Below are 24,074 nucleotides of genomic sequence, written 5' to 3' on the forward strand. Positions count from 1 at the left end.
AAAACTAAATAAAGCCAAGATAAACACAGCTGGTCATGCTATTCTCCAGAAAAACAGATATATATAAAAATCACTGGGGTCGAAAGTGCTAGACTAGGCAGTATTAATATTTGGTAAATTTGTTCCCCTTGTTTTATAAAAGGCTAAATAAGTCATGGAATAAACAGCTAGCCATCCTATTCTCCAGGGATCATTACCTGTTCGTTCTTTTCCCGCATAAGAAATAGATAAAAATCCCTGGGGACGAAAGTGCTAGACTAGGTTGGTTTATAAAAACGCATTATGTTATCGTAGTAATTGTAGGAATAGCTATATTTACTTCAGAGATTTTTATTAAAAATGTCATGTGAAATTATTTTAACAGGCGAAAAATTTTTGAGTTTCGAATTTAACTGAAACATTTCCGTGGTTCATACAAGTATAATATTTTCTCCTGAATTTATGCTATACATGATGACGTCAACATATTAATATTAACTTGAATAGAAATAAATTTTGCAATTAATTATTTGATGTTTAATACATTAACTTTGTTTATAAAATGTTTTATAATTAAAATGTATTTAATCATGTCATATTTCACGAATTTATAAATTCATTTTTTTCATTCATTCATTTAGTATTTTTATTTTTAGATATCCAGAGACTAACGATATCAAAATTCAACAGTTATCATTTGGCTGCATCATATGATCGTCACTCAATATTAGATATGTTATGTCGACATGATGTAACAAACATCAACCCTATAAATGTTAACAACCGCACACCATTACATTATGCTGAATTGTATGGTCACATCTCATGTGTGGACGTTTTGTTGCGTCATAAAAATATTGATGTGATGATCAAAGATAATCATGGAGGAACAGCTTATGATTGTGCTGGAGGGAGGTTGAAAAAACAAAACTGGGAAATAATAAGACGAAAATTAAAAGAATACGAAGTAAGTTATTTAAATAAATTGGAAAAGAATAAATTTGTATTTTATTTTAATTTGAAAATAACAAGGATTAAATAAATTTTTAAATAAATATTTAGGTATGGAATGTTTTTATTTTTTTAAATTTTTGTGCGTGGTATAAGAAATTAAAAGATAAATTAAGAGTAAAGTTTTATTTTTTAAAATTTCATAACAATAAGGAGAAATAATAGTGAAAAAACGGATGTAATGATTCGCGATGAGAAAAAGATGATATTTTTAAACGGAGTAAACTAATTAACAAATTGAATGTAGTGAATAAAACTTGAGAATAAAGTGTGGAGGTTAAAAATAGTGAATACTTATAGTTTTAATAATTCTGACAGCTTTGATTTTTTATGTATGTAGAAATAATGAACAGAGACAGCGGAATAAAAAAGAGATAAAGTGTGATGTGTGTGAACATGCCAACCTGGGCGTTGGCGAAAGCTTGCTGAAAGATATATTTGGATATGTCGTAGATTTTGTCGTTCTTATCATTTTTTAAAATAAAAAATTATAATGAAATTAAAAAAAATAAATCTAAAAGAACAGAAAAGAGGTCAAAATACAATTTCGTACCCAGACTGATTTATATTTTACATCTTCTGAAATTGATTGTTATCATTGAAAGCATGAATTGATTATTATAGATCTAAAAATAATTAAATAAAAAGTTATTTAAAAAATTTAAATACAGAATGTCACGATGTTTCGTAATCCGAAATTATTTTGCATTTTTGCATAGAGATTGCACAAATTTCGCGTTATAATGTGAGTTATGTACAAATTGACCATTGTCTCTCATTTAGAACGCATGGTCACATGATGGCTGTTTTAATGTTGAAGTAGCTATACTTTCCAGTCTTATCCTGATTATACTGAAGAATAGTAACATAACAGTTATAAAGTAAAACTCGAAACAATAAAACAAATATAAAGACACATTTTTTTGTGTTTACACATCACAAAAGCCGCCATTTTGTGATCATTGATTTTTCGTATTATTCGCAGTTTGACTTCATCTCCCGTTTTCCAAAAAGTAGCACCATAAACATACTGCCCTAAAACTCCTGAAACAATTCTTGGCGAAAAAAATGAAGATGAAATTATTGAAACTAAATTTATTTTTGTGAGTAATTATAACACACTTGTCTAAGAAAAAGGGAAGTAGTGCCAGAAAGCATTCTTGCTTCAAAGGCCTTCCAACAGGTAAGAAACAGCCAGCTGCTTGGACCATTTTCGTCCCCTGGATATGTTGCCTGATATGTCAAAGCAGCTAGCGCCCGGTCTCCAAGTCAAGACGAAAGAACCTCTGGGGACAAAGTTGTGCGTAGACTTATTAACAAAGTTGATACTGTTCAAAAAGGAATATAAAATAAGATGAGCACATTTCGTGATAAAGATAAAAATCTCAAATTTCTAATTAACAATTACAGACAATAGAATTCCAACACCAACGATTTTGATTGATCTATTTTAAAAAAACATACTGCGTCTAATTGTAGTTGTTGTGTTTGGGTTAGCAGTCAAAAAATTCATTATTGAAGTGAAACTGCGTCTAAATTAGCTGTCAGCAAGTTTATTAAAAAAAGAAGTATATTGTAGACTGTATTCTAAAAACAGCAGCTTGTTTTGTAGCCCATAGAACTTTATGAGCACTTCAGAATAACAGATTATCTTTATACCAAATTTAAATTAGGGTATTAAATACTTTACGACGTTAGACAAAAGCATTCAAACGCAAACGTATTTGACTGATTTAATTTAAATAATATACTGCATGTTTGCGTAAATGATTGGGATTTTTATATACAATGTTAAATAGATGTCTGAAAATTTCATAAACAATATATAGCTAGCTGTTAGAAAATGTATTTACTGGATCACATTTAAAGAAAATGAAAAACGTTTTCTTAATTATTTACAATTACTTTAAGGCTAGGAGATTCAAAAAGTTAAAGTAACAATTAAAGTAAGAGCCCTTCACGAATTTCCATAACTTAATTGATAAAAGGATTTATTCTTCTTTTAAGTATAACTATTAAGTTAAACTATTTTTTCTGTCATTACAACTTTTCCTATTCTTATTAATATTCCGAATATCCACTTCATGTTTTAGGAGAATTCGTATTCGCCTAAAATTGTGTTTCCTGGAAGAGAAAAGCAAAATACTTATGTCATTGTACAGATGAACTTTGTTTTTAGTGCGGGCGTTGCAATGTTTCAAGGAAACGCAGAAAAATCAGTCTTAATAATATTTTGTCCGGAATTGTTGAACTAAAACTTTTTTAAAAAAAATAATTATTTGCCCTTAATTCCATCCGTACCTTACATATAACATAGGAACAAAAGTGCATTTTAATTGGTTTGAGTGCACAGAATTTTAAGTTTTTATATGTTGACGGAACAGTAAAGTCGAGATTAAGTCATGCGATTCATTTTTCTTGTTAAAAAAATTAAAATAATTTGAAGATATGAACCTTCATTTCCTGAAGCTTCCAGAGAGCAAATTTATTATTTTATGTTTTATACCGATGTACAGTATACTCTCCAATTAGCGGACACCATCGGTAAATCATTAAAGTGTCTAACGTTTGGAAAGTTTTACATTTTAAGCCGCAAATTAGAAAATAAGGCCGATTTTTCTATCACAAAGGAAAAATAACAAATTATAATATAATATTAACATAATTATAACGAAACAAACTTTCAATCTTTACAGATCTTTAAAGTCTTTCAAACAAATTTTAACAAATGACGGAGGATTACAGATTTTATTTCGAAATGTTTTTAATTATTTTTTGTTTTCTGCTATTTATCTTGACGATCTTTAGCCTCTATTGAGATCGTTTATTTTTTTTGAACTGTCCGCTAATTGGAGAGAAAAAAAACCATATTTGCTCTTTGGTGCAAAAAATATTGTCTGCTAATTAGAGTGTCCCCTAATTAAGTGTCCGCTTTTTGGAAAGTTTTTATGAGTCTTTGACTATAAAACGGTCAGTGTATGAGCAAAATGTCCGCTAATAAGATGTCTTTGCCTTTTAGAGTGTCCCCTAATTGGACAGAATACTGTATAAGAAAATGCTTTCAGGTTTTATTAAAAATTCAGCTTTTTGGAAACACAATATTCCTTTTTGAGAAACATTATATGCTAACAAATACACTTGCCTGGTGGATAATTAATATGACATTTGAAATATCATAGAATGGAGCTGCTATATTAGAAACAGTTTTATGCAAAATTGAGTGCATTAAAAGCTTTAGTCATAAACGATATTCAAACGCTTTCTTTGATTAATAAACAATTCTTTACAACTTTTTCTTGAACTAGTTATTATTATATAACATAAATGTAAATATTTAATAACTATTTTAAGAGCAGAGAAAGAGAAAACACGATCCTACGCGATGTGAAAATTAATGAATTATACTCTTATTTTTTCGTTTTATGTTATAAATTCAGCTTTACTTGCAGAAAACTGTTGAGTACATTATTCTCAAATATCAAAAATCATAATAATTATGACGTTTCCGAAATTTTATAATGGTTCAACGAACTGAAGTTTTTAGATCAATATAATATTCCTGTTAAATTATATTTAGATTTGAAGAACATAACTATTTTGGAAACAAGGCTACTTTCAGAAGGCTCCTCTATATGAAGAGTGTGACCGTAACATCGCGCTCACAATTGGCAATGGCAAACCAACTTTAAAGATTAATTCAGTATTCTCACCACAAGAGCATCTAATCACAAAAATAAATCAGCAAAAATTTGTTTTAAATTTTTCTTTCAATGGCATAATTGACTGGCATAACTGTAAGGTTTGCCTTTAATATTTTCTGAGCCTGAGCTTATGGGCGTTTCTGAAAATGGGTAAATTCTGGAATATAAGAAAGTATGATGATAACAAAACATTTATTTGGTTAAATTTCATCGAACCAGCCCAAAACCATATCAGACCAAATGTCAAGTCAATAGGTTAATATTGGAGTATGGAACTTTTAAGTAAAAGGACACTATAATACCCGGTTTAGCCTTATTTTGTGGATTTCTTATGTTCACTGCTTTGTAATTAGTATTAAAAGTCATGAGATAATATATGTTTGATATCTACTACTATTGTTAGTGGATCCTGGGTTTGAATCACATGTCAGGTTGAGCGCTCAATCTAGGTGTGCCTTAAAAAATGATTGTGTTCGATTTACCTGAAATTTCTTCATAGCGTCTTCTTAGGTCAAGCAAGAATCGTTTTACAAAAAATCTTTTTACTTTTTTCAGTATTAACATAAAATGTATAGGTATATAATCTTTAACAAAATAACTATGTAATTTTGTTATGCCTCATGCAAAAGTAAATTCTATCAGAAAGGTTTGAAATTACTCCTTTTAGATAAATATCAATTTATTTAGAATATTAAAGAAAGCATGTCAATCTTTTTTGTTACTACATTCGATCAAATTTAGAACGGAAATGATTTTCTTCCATTTTTCGCGCTTTTCCACAAAATAACTTAAACTATACCATTATCTTTTTTAGTAGGCTAATATTAAACACGTTTAATAACCATTAATTGACGTCTAAAACGTGCCATAGCAAAGTGTCTTCCAATTCAAAGTTCCCAAGCAACTTTTTCTTTTCATTTACAAGCATTATTTTGCATGTATCACTCATGAAACTTTAAATATGACAACAGGTATACATCAACAATCCTATTAGTTGTGCAATTTTGTATTATAATACCCTTGTGTGTACAACAATACTTTAATTGATTAGTTAATTTTAAGCCAATTCTCGCAGCTGACAGGAAAACAACATCAGCATATTTTTACACTAAGAATTGTAAAGAACTCAGATTATAATAAAATGCAAAACTTTAACCAACTCAAATTCAGTGCAAATAAAATGTCTCAAAAAGGACCGTTTCTACCGCGACAAAATTGTTAAATCAACACGGGACATACCACCCAATGCCCGCATGTGTAATTTAAAAATAGGATTGATCAATATGTGAAAATTCATCTAGGAAAATTGGGTTTAAACAACAATTCGTGTTGTCATAGTAATTAATAAAAAACAAGTATTTCAAATATTTCTTTACTTTGAACTTTCACCACAGTGAATTAGTTATCACAACATGTGATTTTGATAAAGCCATAAAGGCCTTTTGTTCCATTCCACATTTTTCATGCACGCCATATAATTTTATAAAGTTTACCATTTCCACTGCAAAATGTTAAAACATCAAAAAGAACTTTAAAAATGTAAACTCCTTCATTCAATTTGACTTTTACTGCTCTTTGTTTACACCATACGCAGGAATGTGTGTTTGGTTTAGCCTTTCTTCGTCTCGGAATAAAAAATGAACACATTGGTGAATATTTTACACGGAGCCAATTTATGTGCGAGATTACATGAGACACTAGCTGAGGCGGTAAAAGTTTTATTTATAAAGTGGGTTGACATTGATTTTCAAAAGAATGTCTTAAGATCTAGTGCTCATAATGTTGTATTTATTATAGTGTAGTTAAGTCTAGCTTAAGATAAACGTATTTCATATTCCGAGACAAGTTACCGAGTCACACCTTAGGTGGCTAGTGTTTGGAAACGAAACTTCAGGAACGAAAAGTTGTTTAATGACGCGCCGTTTATTCATTTTTGTGAAAAAGCGCATATTTCCCTTTGATTTTTTCAATCATTATGAGTCTTATATCATATGTATTGGATGTTGGATGGTTGCTTGTTACTTGTCGTGGATTTTAATGTATGTATTTAGTCCTTATCTCAGTCTTTCAACTATGGTTTTACATTGATTTAATTTCATTTTGGAGCTTAAAACATATTGATTGCATCAATTATAAGGAACTTATAGCTAGCTATAACTAAATTAGGTGCATTTTGGAAATTCATTCTGCAGACATTGATTCTATTTTTTATTCCATTTTATTTTATTTCTAAAGTTTTTACCAGTGTTGCTAATGATTTTGTATCTTTATTATGATGATACGATCATCTTGAAAATTTTCATTTCAGATGATTCTTCAGCCCAAAAGTCTTGACATCAATCAAATATAATTGTAAACACAAGGTTTCACTTATTTATAGACAACAACATCATTGGTTACATCACAAATTTATCCCCAATGAAGTCCAGGATTTTGCATTTGTTAGGTTGTTGAGATTTTTCAAATCGAAGAGAAATAGGTTGCGTAGGAGCTTTTATATTATTTAGTATGTATATGTAGAGCCTAGCATATTTGACATTGGAAAAAAAGTACATCACAGAATTAAGACGTAAATCACGAAATTAGGACGTTTTAGCTAATTCAACCGGGAAAAATTTCCACTTTGTTTACTTGCATTTTTGCAAAGTTATTTTATGGAATAGAAACCACGAGGGTGCCGATAAGCCGCATACACCGTTAAAAGTGCGGGTGTTTTCTGGCGAGTTATGCGTTTTGAAAAAAAATAGGTATTTGCCTGAAAAAACCCACAAAGAACCGAACAATGCTTGAACAAACAAAAAATATTCACCAAAAAACACTCAATAATTCACCACAAATTATTTAAAAAAGTATAAAAAATAAAATGAACTAACTATATATGTGGTACCGAAGTGCTTAAAAAAACTGTTTTTGATGGTTTTTAATAAGATTTACTTCATAAATAACTTATACATAAGAGAACTAATCAATTTACTCAGAATTGTTTATGTCATTAATGCGTGTCCTATTCTATTGTAAAAGACGTATTGTTAAAAATCATGTCCGTATTAAAGGTGTTTAATATCTAGTAGTAAGGTTTAGGCGACCATTAAGGAAAAGGTTTTGGTTGAGATAGGAAGCAGAAAAAGAAGGCAAAGTAAGTATTATAAGTTTTTATTCATTTTACTGTTTTTTGTTTTGTATTTTTCCCCATTATGCAGCGAAATTTGAAAGTACGTCAAAATGCGTCCAGATATAATTAGAGGTTTACACTACTACTCCCACCGTGAATTATGTAATTGAATGAATCAATAATTAAATTTTGTGCGTTCTAATGAAACAACATATAAAGTAACTCGCCCGGTAATCACGCAGTCTCTTACGTATGACGCCATAATATTTATGAATATGTGTTCTCGACTATATAGTATATCCAAATGTGTATTATGTGTGAATTGTTGTGTTTAAGCGAAACATTTCTTTTGAATTAAAAAAAAAAATTTAACGAAAAATTAGTACGTCTACCCGATTACCTTCACATACTGTAAAACCCGCATTGGCATTATGAAAATGACTTTTAATCTGCAGTAAAATATTTTTTTACAAGAGGGCGGTTTAATCTTCCCCTATATGCATTACACACCTTGGTTGTTATAATATCAACCAATAAAAGTATCATTAATTAATAAAATACCACCAAGTATTCTAAATATTTGTTTACTTTAAACTTTCAATACATTGGATTAGTTATTGCAAATTGCGGCCGTAACAATAAACAACAGATTCTATGGTTCCCTCAAACAAGTTCTAGAAACAGGAAATATAATATAATTACGCTCGTCAAAACAAACATTTTTATCCAGCAATGTTTCTCAACAAATTGTTGTTACAATCTTGGAGGAAGAAAGGCAGAAGGAGAAATAACTATTTTATGTATGCTTCAAATGTATTGAATTTTCTGTTGCTTTTAATTTCAAAAGAATCAGTGCGCGAAGTGCTCGACCAATTGTTTTCAGCGAAAAATTAATCAAGTTCTAAAATCTCCTTTAATTGGAATTTCTTTATTCTGTGAAAGTCTGGCTCTGAAACATCGCTGTGTAGTAAAATTTGGACGGACAAAATACGGAATATATGTTGGTAAGCATTGCATGCAAAATGTTTAACAAAGAGTTTCAAAATATTTATAAAGCTGGAATAATAAGCTTTTTAGAAAAGCTAGAGTATAGTTAACTGATCATATAAAAAAGTACCGATAAAAATGAGCCGGACAAAAGTTGACAAAACATGTGGAATATTAATCCTTATTTTAACTGATAAAATAAGATCCGATTCTAGAAATTATTTAGTTTGTTAACAACGGTATATAGCACATGATGTCGTTGCTAATTATGTATTTGTTATAATATAATTACATCACTATGAAGTTGCAAATTCGGTATGTACTTCAGAAATTAATCAGATCAAAAATACTGTAATCGGTGCACAAAGCCAATCATATCCGGTTATTTCAATTTACGAATAATTTATTCACAAAACTGCAAAAGTTTAAGTTTAAGCGCAGTATTTTAATAAAATCAAAAAGTTGTTTACTGCCTGAATCATTTATTAAATGTCTACTATATAATGAGAACGTATACTACAATCAATTACTTGCAAAGTTATTTTATGGAATAAAAACCACGAGGGTGCCGATAAGCCGTGTTTTCACTCGTTCACATTGCATCAGTATTGTCCCGTGACATTCATCGAACAAAGTGTGTGCGTAACGTTACATCGCAACAGAAAGATCCGCTTTGCTCTACTACTTGAAAAACACCTACAAGATCGTTCTCTACCGATATTAGTTTTTACACAAACAAAGAGAGAATATTTCTGATTCTACCGTTAACGCAACAATCAAAACATCTTGTAACACACAGTCAAAGTGTGTTATGACCTAATTAAAGAACACAATAAGAAAGAGTTTCTTGTGAAAGCTCTAAGCAACTAAGTAGTCATGTGATTACATTTGCGTCGTTTAGAGAGAGAAAAAACACTTACGTAAACACGAAAAGAAATATGATTGGTTAATATAATTACAATACTCTTTGTATTACACCATGACTATATAAATAATTTGTTTTATTTTGAACAAAAGAATAAGTATATATGTAATCAATGTTGCATGACGATTACCAATAAGACAACATAATATATTTTAGGGTTGGTTTGTCATAAACTTTTAGATTTCAGCGAAGAAAGTTCAGCAGCTTTTAACGTCAGCACAATTTTTAAAAAAAGATAAATATATATTTAGATACAAATATTTATATATGAAATCTGTTTCACGGGTGAGTTTAGTCAGTTCTCCATCTTTTTTGATAATTATGTTTATAATATCATTGACTGATATTATCGATATTTAGTCTCCTTGGTTCTTCAAAGATGATTTTTGGTTTTTTTAGTTGAACAACATTAAACGTTGAAAGAATCTCAGAACGGAAAATATAATTACATATATATTTACAAAAAATCACGTTACACGGGTAAGTTTAGTCACTTCTTCATCTTTTTTAAATATTATTGTGGTGATACTTTCAATTTTATAATGCTGTTTGTTTTCATCTTTCCTTATCTTCCTGTCTTTTTATTTTTTCCTATGTTGCATTATGTTTGTTTACTTGCATTTTTGTAATCTATATAACAGATAGAATGTTGATGTAAGAATTTCCAGTCTGACTCAGGTTGTTTTTAACCTTTAGTTTCATTTAGCAATCTAGTAGCAAATGTTTCTTAATTTTTTAATACGAAGACTCACATATGACTTTCTTATAAACATGTTTCTTATCAAACAAACCCTTTTCAGTAAAACCAACCTCATCCGACAATTTACTTCTTCCCAAAGTCTGGGACAGCAATTAGAGGCCTTGGAGCGAGGTTAACAGCAATACCTAGTAAATATATATTGCCAGATAAAATTTGGAAAATGTTAATGATGTAACCTTAAATGTTCAAGAAAAATTGAGTTGATGACAAAAACTTTGGTGAAGTATAGAACTTGGCAAGACTGTTAACAAGTAAAAAATGATGAGCCATGTTCTTCTCATGACAAGATGCGTGCAACTAAATAAATAAATACTTGAAAATATTTGCATTCCTTTGTAATAATATCTCTCCTTCGACGACGTATTAAGTAGTAATATTTAGTACTAATACTTTTAGTACTAATATAAAGGAATTCAATACATATACTACAATGCTTTAAAAACGCCCGGGTGTGTATCTTTAGGGGCGTCCAATTTTGAACTGGAGATGAAGGTTTAAGAAAGAAACTTTTGATAAAATTTTACAATTTTAATTTATCTCTATCATTATATTAAAAGCTAGTGCAGCATTTATCATATCTTATTCCTTCCTTCATTCCTATGTTTAAAGTGGGCTTCATGAATATCATTATTAAACAGCCCCAAACTCGTCCCCAGCGCCTTTTGTGTCTTTTTTTTAATGAACAGACAAAAGGCGCTGGGACGAGTTTGAAACAGCTCTTTAAAGAAAAAGGCGGTGGTCTTATTAGATGAGCGTTTATTAAAAGAAAATACTGAAAGGACAAAACAATAAATTGAGAAAGAATTTAAGTAAACGTAGCAAGCGTTTATCCAGAGCATTACAGTAAAGAAGATAATTATAACCATGGATTTAATTAAAACCATGGATTTTGTTGTTTACAAAAGTAGAGCGATATGAACTTTGGACATATCATGTGAGGTAGACGAAAGTGATAGCGATAGGAGAATGAGAGTAATTAAATAAAAATGGACGTGTATTGATTTATTGACGTCAAATGTTAATATGAAAATAAATAAAAGATATTAAAATACAATCGTGCATTTCAGCCTTTATGTAAGTTAAGCCAGTTCGACTTCCTAACCTCCTGACTAGGAGCAACCTCGTCCCCAGGGCATCTTGTATCTTTCTGACATCACTTTTTATTGTTTACTGAAACCTTCTTCGGTGAAGAGACTATTTAAAGCTAGTCCACGGATTTGTTTGCCCTTTTTACACCGCATTGCGTGTGTCTTGCTACTTGCGTAACAGACAGACGTAGACGGGTATTAATAATATAGATTAGTCGTGGATAAAGCTATATATTCCATAGATTTCAGTTTGTAATTATGTCTATGCAGAACGACCTTATTTGTAATTAGATATAATCATTAATAATATATAATTGCATGTTATTTTTGTATGTAAGAATATTTCTTCTACAAAAGCGACTATAAAAAACATCCCCCCAAAAACTTCCATTTACATTCTTGATTGGTTAGAACAAATCACGTTACAAAATTAAAGTCATTTCACTTGCTAGGAATTTCATTGTCTGCCAATTTAATCTTACTGGCGGGTTGTGTAACTACAATGAATGTAAATACTTTGTCACAAATTTATGTTGGGACATATTCACGTTGCCTATTTTGTTTAAATCTATTTCATTGAATTAACAAACGTTTTATGATAAGAAACAACAAATTAAAAAAAATTTCTGCACGTGGTTTCTTCCACGGGTTTAAAAAAAAAAACATTACTACGCTAGTTCTAGTCTGTCTGTAACAAGCAAAGTAGATGTGTTGTTTTTGATTAAAAAAATAGCCGTAGCAACATTTCACATTTGCCAATTTATATTGTTTAAATAACACTTGGGGCATGAAGAAAAAAATCCGGTAAATTCGGACTTGCTATGGATTCCAATTGTTTTGTCAAATGAAGAAATTATCTACAATTAAATCCATGATAAAATGTCTGTTCCGCCTGTAAGTGCAGTTTTGCAGACTTGATTCATCCGTGCTTCGTCGGCGTTCACCTCCGCATTAGTTAAGAACCGCATGGCTGGATTTCTTGTGTAAGACCTGGTTACCAACGACGAAGGGGTCAGGCAAAAGAGATTCATGTCTACGTAGTTCTTTTAACTAAGTCAGGAGTCGGTGAATTAGCTAGGATGGTCAGGTTGGCTATGAATAGGCTTGCTAATGGATAAAAAGTGTTTGACCAAGACGGAAATCTATCGACGTTTTGTCCGATGAACGTTCTAAACGAGCTAAGGACATCTCCGAACAAACTGGAAATGTGGCAAGCATTTTGTCTGACGAGTCTCCAAAAATTATTTCGAAGGTTGCCATCGAACGTGTTTTATGCGTGTGCCAAGGCATGCGCGTACGATCGCACGCCTCTTCTGAAAAAGCCTGTTATTTTTAATTTACAATCAAATATTCTCGTCGTCAACTTAATTTGTGTGAGAAAAATCAATTTCAGGTATTTATTCACTTTCTTTGAAGCCAGTATACACCCCCATTCGGACCTGGATATTCTCTACGTATCCTAGACACGACACAAGATTGTATCACCCGACGAACACCTTTTCCCAAGTGGTTATGAACAAACCAATAAAATTGGCGGTATGCCGCATATCGATAAGATCTAAAAATATCATCTTCAAAAAAGATTGGAAGCAAGAGTGCTAGCGACCTATTTGTTAGAAACTTCGTCCTTTTTTTAAGTCTACGGCTTTCCTGATTGTGAATAGCAACTATCGCTGTCCACAAAGTGTTGTTTTAAATCACAACAGCGTTGAAATCTTCGTGCTCTGTTATACATTTCTTATCAAAAACACAACAGAAACCTTATACCCAGGCGCTCATTTATAATACAACCAAAAGAAAAATGTGAGGTCAAATTTTACAGTAGCGTAGCTGGAAGTAATTTATAGTGTCCACCTCGTTACAGCATAAACAGTCAACAGCTATAGGCATCCTTTCGCACTTTTGCACATAGGCACCACTCACTGATCTGGTGTGTCTGCTTCATTGTCATTATAAGAGGGAATTTTTTGTTTGTTATTGAGTCGTTCTGGCTCAAACTGAAATTCAATTATGTTTACATTTCTGTTTGTGAACATGATTGATAATTGTAAAAAAATTCTATTGGAAATATCATTAACATTTTTTCGTTATTTCTCTAACTGCAAGCGCCAATCTCTACACGGGGTAAATCAATGAATACGTCATTGCATAAATTGCGCATATTAATATCGAGATCGAGAAAAAAGAGCGAGTGGCAAATGCTTGGAGGAAAGTTGAGGATGAATTAGGATGCGAAGAGGGTAAAGTTTATCCTTTTTCGTCAGTTCAATGCGCTATATTTTTGCGCTGTTAAACCTTGAGCGTATTCAGCTTCTTCTATTACTTAATTAGAAAAAATGTTTTTTAAATTCAACTGTTTTAAGGTTAAGCTTTTCAAAGATGGGACAACTTAAAAAAGATACAGCAAGGAAAGGAATAACCTAAGAAGGAAATTTGCATTGGGATCAGGTTTGGCTGACGTTGAATCGTGTGTCAAATTTTAAAGGAATACTCTTTTTTGTCTTGGCTTGATAAGTATTCAAATTAGAGACACAAAATCAAATATAACGGCTCCGGAGGATGAGGAGGATATTGATTCTTATTCGGAGGCGGCGGTTGAAATTATTTAAATAACAAGAATGACCCTACAACAAAATCACCAAGTTTGGCCAAGATGACAACTATTGCCCTCATTGCGCAATTTCATTTCTTAAAGCAGTTGATTATGCACTCCTTTCAATTCTCTTTCTCTATAAATTTGACGAACACGAGAAAATGGCGATTTTCTTCGTCTCTTTTTTTTACTATTAAGGCCACAGCTTCTTCTTTTTTCTGAACTGTCTGCCATCTTGAAATGCGTGTGTTCACATAAGAAAATTTCGCACAAATAATAATATGAACTAGCCGGGAGACCCGGCGTCGAAACGCCGGGTTAAGCCACAAGTAACTGTTGTTGAATGCCTTGAGGAGCGCTTAATAAGAACCGCAAACTGTGCGACCCGGTAAGGTGGAGCGCTTTAGTACGGGTATGCAGTATGTCGTAAATCAAGTGGAGGGCACACACCATTGCAGTGTTGCGACTGTAAGATATTTAAAAAAAAATAATTTCCCGCAACAAAAGCTGAATTAAAACAGTTTACAAACCGTTGTTACTCCGCCATAGCAAAAACAATCGGGCAATATTATTTTATTTTGCGGAATAAGTTTCCGTAAAAGTTCAAAACTTAATCATGACAGTGGGCCGAGAACGCATAATACCCTTTTCATAAAAAACTTTACTGCAATTTCGGTTTAACTTAAAACACAGGAAAAATCCAGTCGTTACCCCATAAAAAAACTAAAAAAACTCCATAATTGGAGTGCTCTAGTACAGGTATGCAGAATATGTCGTGAATTGAGTAAAGCTCAAACAACATTATAGTGTTTCGGTTGTAATGTACTTTTTAAAATATATGTATATATATAACTTTACTGCAACTTTAACCGAAATAAAAACACAGTTTACAACCTGTTATTACCCCGTCATAAGAAAAGAAAATAGTCAATATTATTTTATTTTGCGGAGTACGTTTCAGTAAACCTTAACAAATTAATCATGACACCGGACTGAGCACTTAGTACAGGTAAATGGTGTTACACATGCGTTATAGCCATAATAGCCTTTTCCCAAAAAAACTTATCGCAACTTCAATTTAAATAAAAAACACACAAAACACCCTGTTGTTAACACCAGGTTGAATGTTTATTGCAGGTACAAAAACTTTATCACAACGGATTAAATAAAAACACGGAAAAAGCCCGTCATTAACACCAGGCTGAGCACTTAACAAGTAAATTGTGTCATACATGAGTAACAGGCGGAATAAAATTTTCCAAATAAAATTTATCACAACGGTTTAAATAAAAACACAGGAAACAGCCCGTTGTTAACACCAGGCTGAGCGCTTAACAGGTGAATCGTGTCATACATGAGCATAGGGGTAATACCATTTTCCAAAAATCCTGATCGCTTCGGTTTTAAAAGAAATCAGTGAACAGCCTGACATTAACCCGGTTCAGTTTAAAAAATTACTCAGCAATTTTATTTTGCATAATAAATTTTCAAATCAGTAATAAAGGTGGCCGCTGACAACTGCATTTAGCATAAGAATTGTTAAGAATTGTGTTGCAGCCAAACTGCATTTGGCTACTTTCACTTGCAGCCAAACTGCATTTGGCTACTTTCACTTTTTAGCAGGATGTAGCTAAAAGAGGAGCTAGCTAGGTAGACCCAACTTCAACATAAAAATAAATAATAATATACCAAACTGAATAAAAACTTTAAAAGTATAGGAATAAATAAAGCTAGCTATAGCTAGCTGCCTCAAAATGTACGTTTTGTAGCTAGCCAAAAACTTAAAATTGGTTTGTTTAAGATTTATACGTAGCTAGAAAACGTGATGAAATATTCACCTTAACATGTGAAAACAAACTAAATAATCCTATAGGATAAAAAGTACTCAGAAGAAATAAGGAGGATTGAAAGGAAACCTACAAACTTCACACCATCACTTCCAAACCAAAATGGCCTTAGGGGTAGCATGTTTCCTCCCGTCGGCATGTTGAGGCCGCGAAGCACTTGGATTGGTCATTAGTGAAAATGGAGCCTCGTGATTGGTTTATTACAATGAGCGGCAAAGCAAGGCCGGTAAAAAAACGGGGTCTGCCGGGGATTCGAAATAAAGCTGCAGGGCCGCGGGGATTTTCGGCGGGTCTCGCTACTTGCTCCGCCATGTTGCGCAGAGACAGACAAAATACGGCTATTATAATAGAGATAATAATTTGAAACTCATTTAGAGCGTAGAACTCCTGTCGCACTAAAATTTTGTGTAATTTTAGAGCTATAGGAAGATTCGCTCTAATGGAAACCCACCTTTATGAAAGACAATTTTGGTTGTATTTAAATACTTTTTTCTTTACTTTTCCTGACGGTTTTTTTAATAACTCCTGATTGCTTTCTTATATGGCTATGATACTTACTGAGTTTCACCATTTATCTATTAGACACCTGCATGCTAAATTGTTAGGTCCCATACCTTTCTGAGGCTTTGATATTGGCCATTACTCGAAACTACCCCTAAAATCTCTATGAAATCCTTATAATGGGGAAAATATAATAACTCCTGTTAGGATAATCCTTAGAACTTGAAACTTGCAAGCTTTGTTTCATCAAGAAGAATCATTTTGAATAATTTTAACACGTGACTATTCCGATTTCCCGATTTTGTCGGATTTTACCCGAAAATCCGGAAAAAACGGATTGTCGGGCAATTTTTGGCAATTTTTTATTAGATCCATGTAAAAACCGGAAGATATGTTAAAAGAATTTTATTTAGCTTTCAGAAACTTCAAACAGAATGTAAAAATTCGCTCTAGAACAAAAGTAATTATTTTTTAAGCAGATAGTGGCATTTTTAACAATTTTCAAGCCTCTGATGACGTCACAGAAAATGTGCTGACGCAAGCAAACATTTTTTCCCACATTTTGTTCCTTTTATGACGTACTATAAGTGTGCCAAGTTTGATTCAATTTGAACAATCTTATGAAAAGTTATTGAGGGGGGGCGGAATCCGCCCCCCCCCCCCGGTCATAGTATGTTCGAAAAACCCCGGACCGAATAGGGTTAAATAAGTCTAGTTTTGAATTTATTTTGCTTTATGATCATTTTTATCATTTACCAGTCAGCTATTTCAGGTTAACTGTCTATAAGTTTTTTGTGGTTTACTTGCGAAGGTTTATTTTAATCACATGCGTCATCTGTAAAGAGTACTCACCAGACCACAGACATTTATGTCAACATTCTTTGATCTCTTTAATAAAAGCCGTATTCTATTTGTCTGCTTGCACGCGAGAAAAAAAGTCGTGTTGCGGAAACACGAAATGCGAACAGTATAATAACTATTAAATAGTATTATTGTAGTTTTATTTATTTTTCGAATTTTTATTAGACACCTTTTGAATTTTCATCAAATTTTGTGTTGGACGTGATAAAAAAGGGAAAGTGAACAGAGATGTCTGCTTTTTGTCGATAACAGCGCTGGTTAATTAATCAAGTTTTGAATGTAGGTAATCCCCAGTTACCTAGGGTGGAGCAGCTGATGCCATTTGCGTCTAAAAGATTTTCCTTTTTTAGCCTCACACTCAAAAGTGCAATGCAATGGCTTCGCTAATTTTATAACGGATTGACGGCAGTCTAAAAGGGTTTAACGTCTTGACGTAACGTCGATAAAGTTAACAAATTAGACATAACGGTTTTAGCGGCTTCAAAAGAAAATGAAAACAACCCATTCTTCTTATACACTGTCACCATATTATGATAAAGGATTAAATAAGTAAATTAGTTCTCTCGAAGTGTGCTTATTACTACAAACTAGTCGTTATCCCGTGAAAAAATTCACAAGAATTCATCTGCCAGGAATATCCACGAAAATATTCCCGTCACCATTTGCAGCTACCATTTGACACAGTGAGTATCCTAATATAGACTAGTCGTTAACCCATAAAAAACACACGAGGTGTCCCGTCTTTAAGTTACACGTTACTTTGTGTGCCCGTAACACGATATGTTTTTTGCGACATGCACGCAGAATATGGCTGTTGTTAATTACACTTGTTGGCATTCCGTGGAAAAATCCAAGAACCACCGGCGATTCAATATAACACCAAATATATTAATCATGTATTTAAAGATGTTATCTAGATAAGAAGATTAAATTGGCTGGGGCACTTGGAAAGAATGGAGGAGGATAATTGGGTAAGAAAGTGTAGAGACTTGATAGTTCCTTGGGCAAAGCCCAGAGGCAGACCGAGAAAGACTTGGCAGAAGGTTATAAGGACAGACTTGATAGAGAGGAAGTTGAGTTTAGATCTAACACAGTCTAGATCAGATTGGAAGAGGGTCATTAATATACCCCGACCAACCCATGCTAGCATGGAAAACAGACGTTAAGCCGAGAATGATGATGATAATGATTATGATGCCATAATAATAGAATTTTATGACTAACTGTATCGAATGCTGTGCTGAGATCAATAAGGTTTGAAATATTTCTTGACTTAACTGAATGATTGCATGATCAGTTGACTGGCCTGCTTGATAGCCAAATGTCTTATTATACTCGCACTATGTCGAAATTTAAGTTTATGTATATTTTTAAAAGCCTTGGGCTGTTTTCCTTACTAATAGCGTTGCGTAAATAGACTGTGGTAACACATGGGTGTTAAAGCACAAGCTGGAGTGTTTCCATTCAGACTGAAGAAGTAAAGAGGGGTAGAGTGGAGCAAAATTCGAAAACGTACTTCAAATTCCAATCTTATCTTTTGTTTTTTCAAACCAATCAAAAATCAGTTATACAAAACTTTAACCCGCAAAATTATATCTTAAAAACAAATTAGGACCTGTGAAGTCTTAAATTGTAAAGAATTCGTTAAATAGTCTCCCTTTCTCTAATATTATTGTAAGAGAAAGTAAAAAAATGTGATCTCACATTTCAGATCTCACAAACAAATAAAGCAATACGGTAAAATTAAAAATAGCCATTTTGCAAATTGTTTATCGGTGTATTACAATCTATATACTGAATAACTAAGTGAGTAGTATTAAAACTATGATTTTTTTCGTAGAAACAACGAACAAACGCACTAATAAACATTATATGTAGAAACAGAAGAAACGTTCTGTTAAGAGCATTTTTGAAGAAAGAACGTCAACGCGGGTGTGTTGTTGTTCTTTTAATTAATTGATCTAATGTTGCTACAGGACACAAAATAACAAATGCAATGTATCTCTATCGACTTTGTTGCGATAGGCGAATTTCCATGAATTTCTAGTAATTTTGTTGATAAACAGTATGAAAATTATAACTTCTATTGATATTTCTTGAATTGAAATTGAAATTATCTTATAGATATTATAGTCATGGCAACGGCAGTACCTCCAACAGGATCTTCTCACCACGCATTGATCACTAACAATGAATATCAAATTAAATTGGTCACGCTTCTCAATGAATGTTGTGACCACTTACGTGAAATTTTACATGATCCTGCCCGTGGCAACATGCCAAGAGATAAGAAACAATTATATCTGTCATTAAAACAATATAAGAAACATTTAAAGCATTTGAAAAAAGATCAGCTGGAAATCGTTTTTCCACAAGATAAGGAAACAGATTCGGAATTGTTTGACATCACTATTTTATGTGACGTTCTAATTAATTGTTGTAACGGCATACAAGCACCAATTGGTGGATGGAGAACTAGAAAACCGCAACAAAATGATTTCAGTGTCGGTGCTGACATCATTCGAATCAGAAATGAGCGCAATAATGTTATGCATGGAAGAGCAATGAGTTCAGCACAATATAATCAGCTATGGAATGCCATAGAAGGTATATTAAGAAGACTCGGATACGACATAACAAAAATTAAAGATTTGAAATCTGGTTGCTTGAATGACTTAGACTTATTTAAGATCAAAATTATCAAAGCAGATACTGAAATTTTAAATTTCAATGTTAACAATAATAAAGACAGTATTCAGCAAAACGAAGATGGTATTAAACAAAATCAAGGTGACATTAAAGCAAGTAAAAACAGTATTCAGCAGAACGAAGATGGTATTAAACAAAATCAAGGTGACATTAAAGCAAATAAAGACAATATTCAGAAAAACAAAGGTGGTATTAAAGAGAATAAAGATAATTATAATCGATTAGCAGCCGAAGTGGAAATAGTAAAGCAAACTATCTCTTCATCATCATGTGATCAGAAGAGTTCTCAGTTGGAAGAAACTATAAGAGAACAACCCAGGTGTGTAATTCTTTTTCTATATTGTTCCATCATTAAATTGATTCTGTCAACTTAACATAAAAGGCAAATATGGTTAAGTAAATAAATTTTCATTCAATTAAATTCCAATTTATCTTGGTGTAACTAAATCACTTTTCTGTAATGATTTCAATGCATAGGAGAGTCATAAGCGATAAGACTACAGCAGATTGAAATCATGACAGCACTGATTGAAATAAATACTAAAATGTAAAGTAAATAAAAACAAAGACAACATTAAGTAAAATCTAAATAACTTAAAGAATGGACTTATATATATTCAAGTTGATGTAAAAAAAACCAAAACGGAGTTAGGAACATTCAAAACGATTATGAAAGATTGAAAGACGGAATGGGAACAGTAAAGTCCTTTGTTGTCATCGTGTCGTTCAAAAACTTGTCATTTAAAACGGCCTAGAAAGAAGATACCTTTCTTTCAAGAAATAAGATTTTATCGTTTTTAGGACAATATTTCATACAGTTACTTATTATTCTAATTTATATTTTAATGTTTATTTTAGCTATATACTATTAAAAAATTTCCGGGGAGATTTTCTAATACAATTTGAAGATGGCTGCTCGCAGTGGTCTCTGAAAAGTGTACAAGTCATCATTACTGAAAATTTTGCGATACAATCAATAGAACTTCATGTCGACAACGATTACATTGTGGAAGAAGAAGAAGGGAAACTAATCCTGATTATTTACAATCACATTGCCGAATTTATTAATGGGTTATCAGTTACGTTAGTTGACAGTGAAAGTAAAACTCAATTGATTCCAATTAAAGGTGAGTAAATTTAGATAATGTATTCTATCCAGAAAGACTTCACAGTGCTCTTTTTTACGGAAAAAATGAATAAGGAGTTGGAACAATAAAAACAAAACAGAACAAAAAAATGCATTACTAACTAATGTAGATGTGCATGAGGGCAGAGCAAAAGTAAAACAAGTTGGGAAAGCTATATTTACAAGTAGAACAAATTTAATCTTAAGGGTTTACTTAAAATATTATTCGAACCATAAAAAAACAATGTCAAGATTTTGTTAGAATAGCAATCATTTCAACGATGCAAGCCACTTACCTCGACAAAAGTTTTACTTTGGCTATGCGAACGCAAAAATATATAAAAATTATTGCAAAGATTCTTGAAAAATAACGTTTAGTATTCTACACAGAAAATTTAACATCTCTAGCGCGTTGTTTTGTACAGCACTTTAGATTAAAATTGTTTAAGTAGAAATGTTGCAAAGTAAAATAATTTTTTTAATTAGATATTGCACTGGTCCAAGCACATATGTGTACAACCAGTTATTTTGATGTTAGAACCCACAACAGTGGAAGAATATCTGAACAGATAAAATGCATTGTAGGAGCAGAAAGAGAAGAAACAAATATTGAATTTATATGTGGTGGTAGCCTGCAAACAATGGAACCTGAGGAGTACGAAGCATTTGAAAGAGATTACATCCAGCGTTATTTCACCGTCAATGGTAAATGCATGGAAGAACCACTCCAAATTCCACCCCCAATGCCAAACGTCACACATTCCTTATTCGCACAAAAGATAAAGGATGTTATAATCGAATTACAACATCATATGTGTACAATATTTACTCATTATAGCACGAAGGAACATATTCGATTTCTAAAACTGGATAAAGAATTTTCTTTGAGTTTGGAAAGCACAATTACTGATAACAAAAGAATTCTACTTGTGTTGCCAAATTATATCGTCAACATTAGATATACAGAAACAACCGACGCAGTAAGAATACAAGATGAAGTCAAAGCAGGCGAAGAAGACTTGAAGGAGCTATCTATCATCACTAAAAAATATTTTAAAAATGGTCACCTGACAATGGTAAATGTTGTAGCTGCACCACATTTTGCAGATATCGAAAATTTCCACCTTTGTGTTGACTGCAACTTACTCTCCAAAACAACTTTGGCTGAGGATAAAAATATGACGAAGTTCTTTTCAAATATTTTGCAAAGCTCACAAGTACAAAATAATGTTCAGGACAACAAGGAACGGTATATCAACATAGTTGGTAAAGTCATGTGTTTTATGGCTACAAGAAAAGCACTCTATTCTGTTCCTTCACTCAGTAACAACGTCCACGAACAAATAAGCTCGTTAATACTTTCTCCACAGCAACTCCGTCATTTATACAACAACTCTTTAAAAAAAATTATAATCGGTCCTCTAGGCAGTGGTAAGACAGTGCTAGCTTTAGCACATTTGGAAATAGCTTACGAGCGCTCTGAGAATAGATCGATCATATACTATGTTATTTGGGACGGCAACACATTGCTGAAACGGGATATTGTCAATCTTACTAAAAGATTTAATTACAAAGCCGCTGTCGAAGTTGTTGTAAAGGATACTGTCGAGTTAGCTAAGGATTTGAAAATGAATGAGGTGCCAACACCATACCAGCTATTAGAGTCATTGGTTAAGAAACATGTTGACCAAAACCTGCATCTAATAATTGATGAATTAAATGGAGAGTTCTTTAACAAGGAAGAATCATCTTTGCTTAAACACTATCTGGAAACTGAAGACAAATTAAATAACTCCTTCATCATTTTTTTCCCACAATCCATTGAGAAACATAGAACATTAATTTCACACCAAAGAGTCACAATACATGACAAGTACAAGTATGAAGAAACAGGAATGAAAGTATTAAAACTTAACAGAGCAATGAGAACAACCCGGATAATCTTTCAGTTTTTAAAGGCTTTTGAAAATGAAGTAGAACAAGACAAGGTAACAATGAAGCTTCCCGATCAGGAATCAAAAGGTGGAATGTCCACCAAAACAAATATCGAAAAAATACTGAATTTCTTTTCCAAAATTTGGAAAAAACAACCACAACAGCGGCAAGAGCCACAACGGCGACAACAACAGCAGCAGCAGCAGCAGCAGCAACCACCACCACCACCACCACCACCACAACAACAACAAGGACAAACTACCAGTAGCAATGTCACGCCGATAATAAAAGGAGAAGAAGAAGTATTTGAAACACCGGTTAATATTGATGTCATTGCAGCTTCCATACAAGATGGGGATCTTTCGGGTAATGTTAGAATTGACACTTCATTGAAATTTAATACAGCTCATTCAATCGGTCATAATATTGAAGGAACAAAACCGTTATTGATACATTCGGCAAATACTCCAACAACAGACAAAGAGTTTATACCAATGTTAGCACTTGTTTTACAAGATGTATGTTTGCATCGTGCCACTAAACGTTTGTTCATCTATAACACAATACCTCAAAAAGCTATTTTTCATAGATTACTAAGACTATTAAAGATTGATTTTTTTCACTACGACAAGTACACTGACTGGAAAGTTTTAAATTGTGATGATATCATAGTTAAAAATCTCTTGCAGAGTCAAAATTATAACATGCTCACTACTATTGAGGGAAGTCGTGGAGTTGAAGCAGCCGAATGCATCTGTATAATTGAAAGCAATGATTGCAAGTTAAAACATTTGACGTTAGAAGCAATGTCCAGAGCGACACAAAAACTGGTCCTTGTTTCAGCGTCCAACGTCTACTAATCGGATACAGTAAAATCATCAACTGGTCATATCATCAGTAAACTGTTAACTGAACATCTGGTTGAATACAATGTAGAAG

At 32.4% G+C, this 24,074-nt stretch overlaps 2 protein-coding genes across 7 annotated transcripts; both read left to right on the forward strand.

The window, feature by feature from the left end:
* Positions 1 to 694: 694 nt before the first annotated feature.
* On the forward strand, positions 695 to 5,081 carry LOC130629042 (ankyrin repeat and death domain-containing protein 1B-like). Its single transcript, XM_057442139.1, has 2 exons — positions 695 to 946; positions 4,568 to 5,081. Exons 1-2 carry the CDS (start codon positions 713 to 715, stop codon positions 4,571 to 4,573), a joined length of 240 nt encoding a protein of 79 aa, XP_057298122.1. The 5' UTR covers positions 695 to 712; the 3' UTR covers positions 4,574 to 5,081.
* Positions 5,082 to 7,782: 2,701 nt separating this feature from the next.
* On the forward strand, positions 7,783 to 23,995 carry LOC130628994 (uncharacterized). 6 transcript variants are annotated; one of them, XM_057442095.1, is made up of 7 exons: positions 7,810 to 7,827; positions 9,967 to 10,000; positions 10,115 to 10,195; positions 19,206 to 19,297; positions 19,490 to 20,393; positions 20,933 to 21,201; positions 21,687 to 23,995. In XM_057442095.1, exons 5-7 carry the CDS (start codon positions 19,501 to 19,503, stop codon positions 23,993 to 23,995), a joined length of 3,471 nt encoding a protein of 1,156 aa, XP_057298078.1. In that variant the 5' UTR covers positions 7,810 to 7,827; positions 9,967 to 10,000; positions 10,115 to 10,195; positions 19,206 to 19,297; positions 19,490 to 19,500. The 6 variants fall into 6 exon arrangements, with proteins under 6 accessions (XP_057298101.1, XP_057298086.1, XP_057298078.1 ...); XM_057442103.1 differs by lacking the exon at positions 9,967 to 10,000 and having other exon boundaries at positions 7,805 to 7,827; XM_057442078.1 differs by lacking the exon at positions 7,810 to 7,827 and having other exon boundaries at positions 9,567 to 10,000.
* Positions 23,996 to 24,074: the final 79 nt, after the last annotated feature.

The sequence above is a fragment of the Hydractinia symbiolongicarpus genome, chromosome 2, assembly GCF_029227915.1.
Source record: "Hydractinia symbiolongicarpus strain clone_291-10 chromosome 2, HSymV2.1, whole genome shotgun sequence".
Classification (NCBI taxonomy): domain Eukaryota; kingdom Metazoa; phylum Cnidaria; class Hydrozoa; order Anthoathecata; family Hydractiniidae; genus Hydractinia; species Hydractinia symbiolongicarpus.

Excerpts from the sequence above, each read along its gene's own strand:
- LOC130629042 (XM_057442139.1), top strand. The coding sequence starts at position 713 with ATGTTATGTCGACATGATGTAACAAACATCAACCCTATAAATGTTAAC.
- LOC130628994 (XM_057442118.1), top strand. The coding sequence starts at position 19,501 with ATGGCAACGGCAGTACCTCCAACAGGATCTTCTCACCACGCATTGATC. Across the intron at positions 20,394-20,932 it reads ACTATAAGAGAACAACCCAG|CTATATACTATTAAAAAATT; the intron begins GTGTGTAATTCT and ends TGTTTATTTTAG. Across the intron at positions 21,202-21,686 it reads TCAATTGATTCCAATTAAAG|ATATTGCACTGGTCCAAGCA; the intron begins GTGAGTAAATTT and ends TTTTTTAATTAG.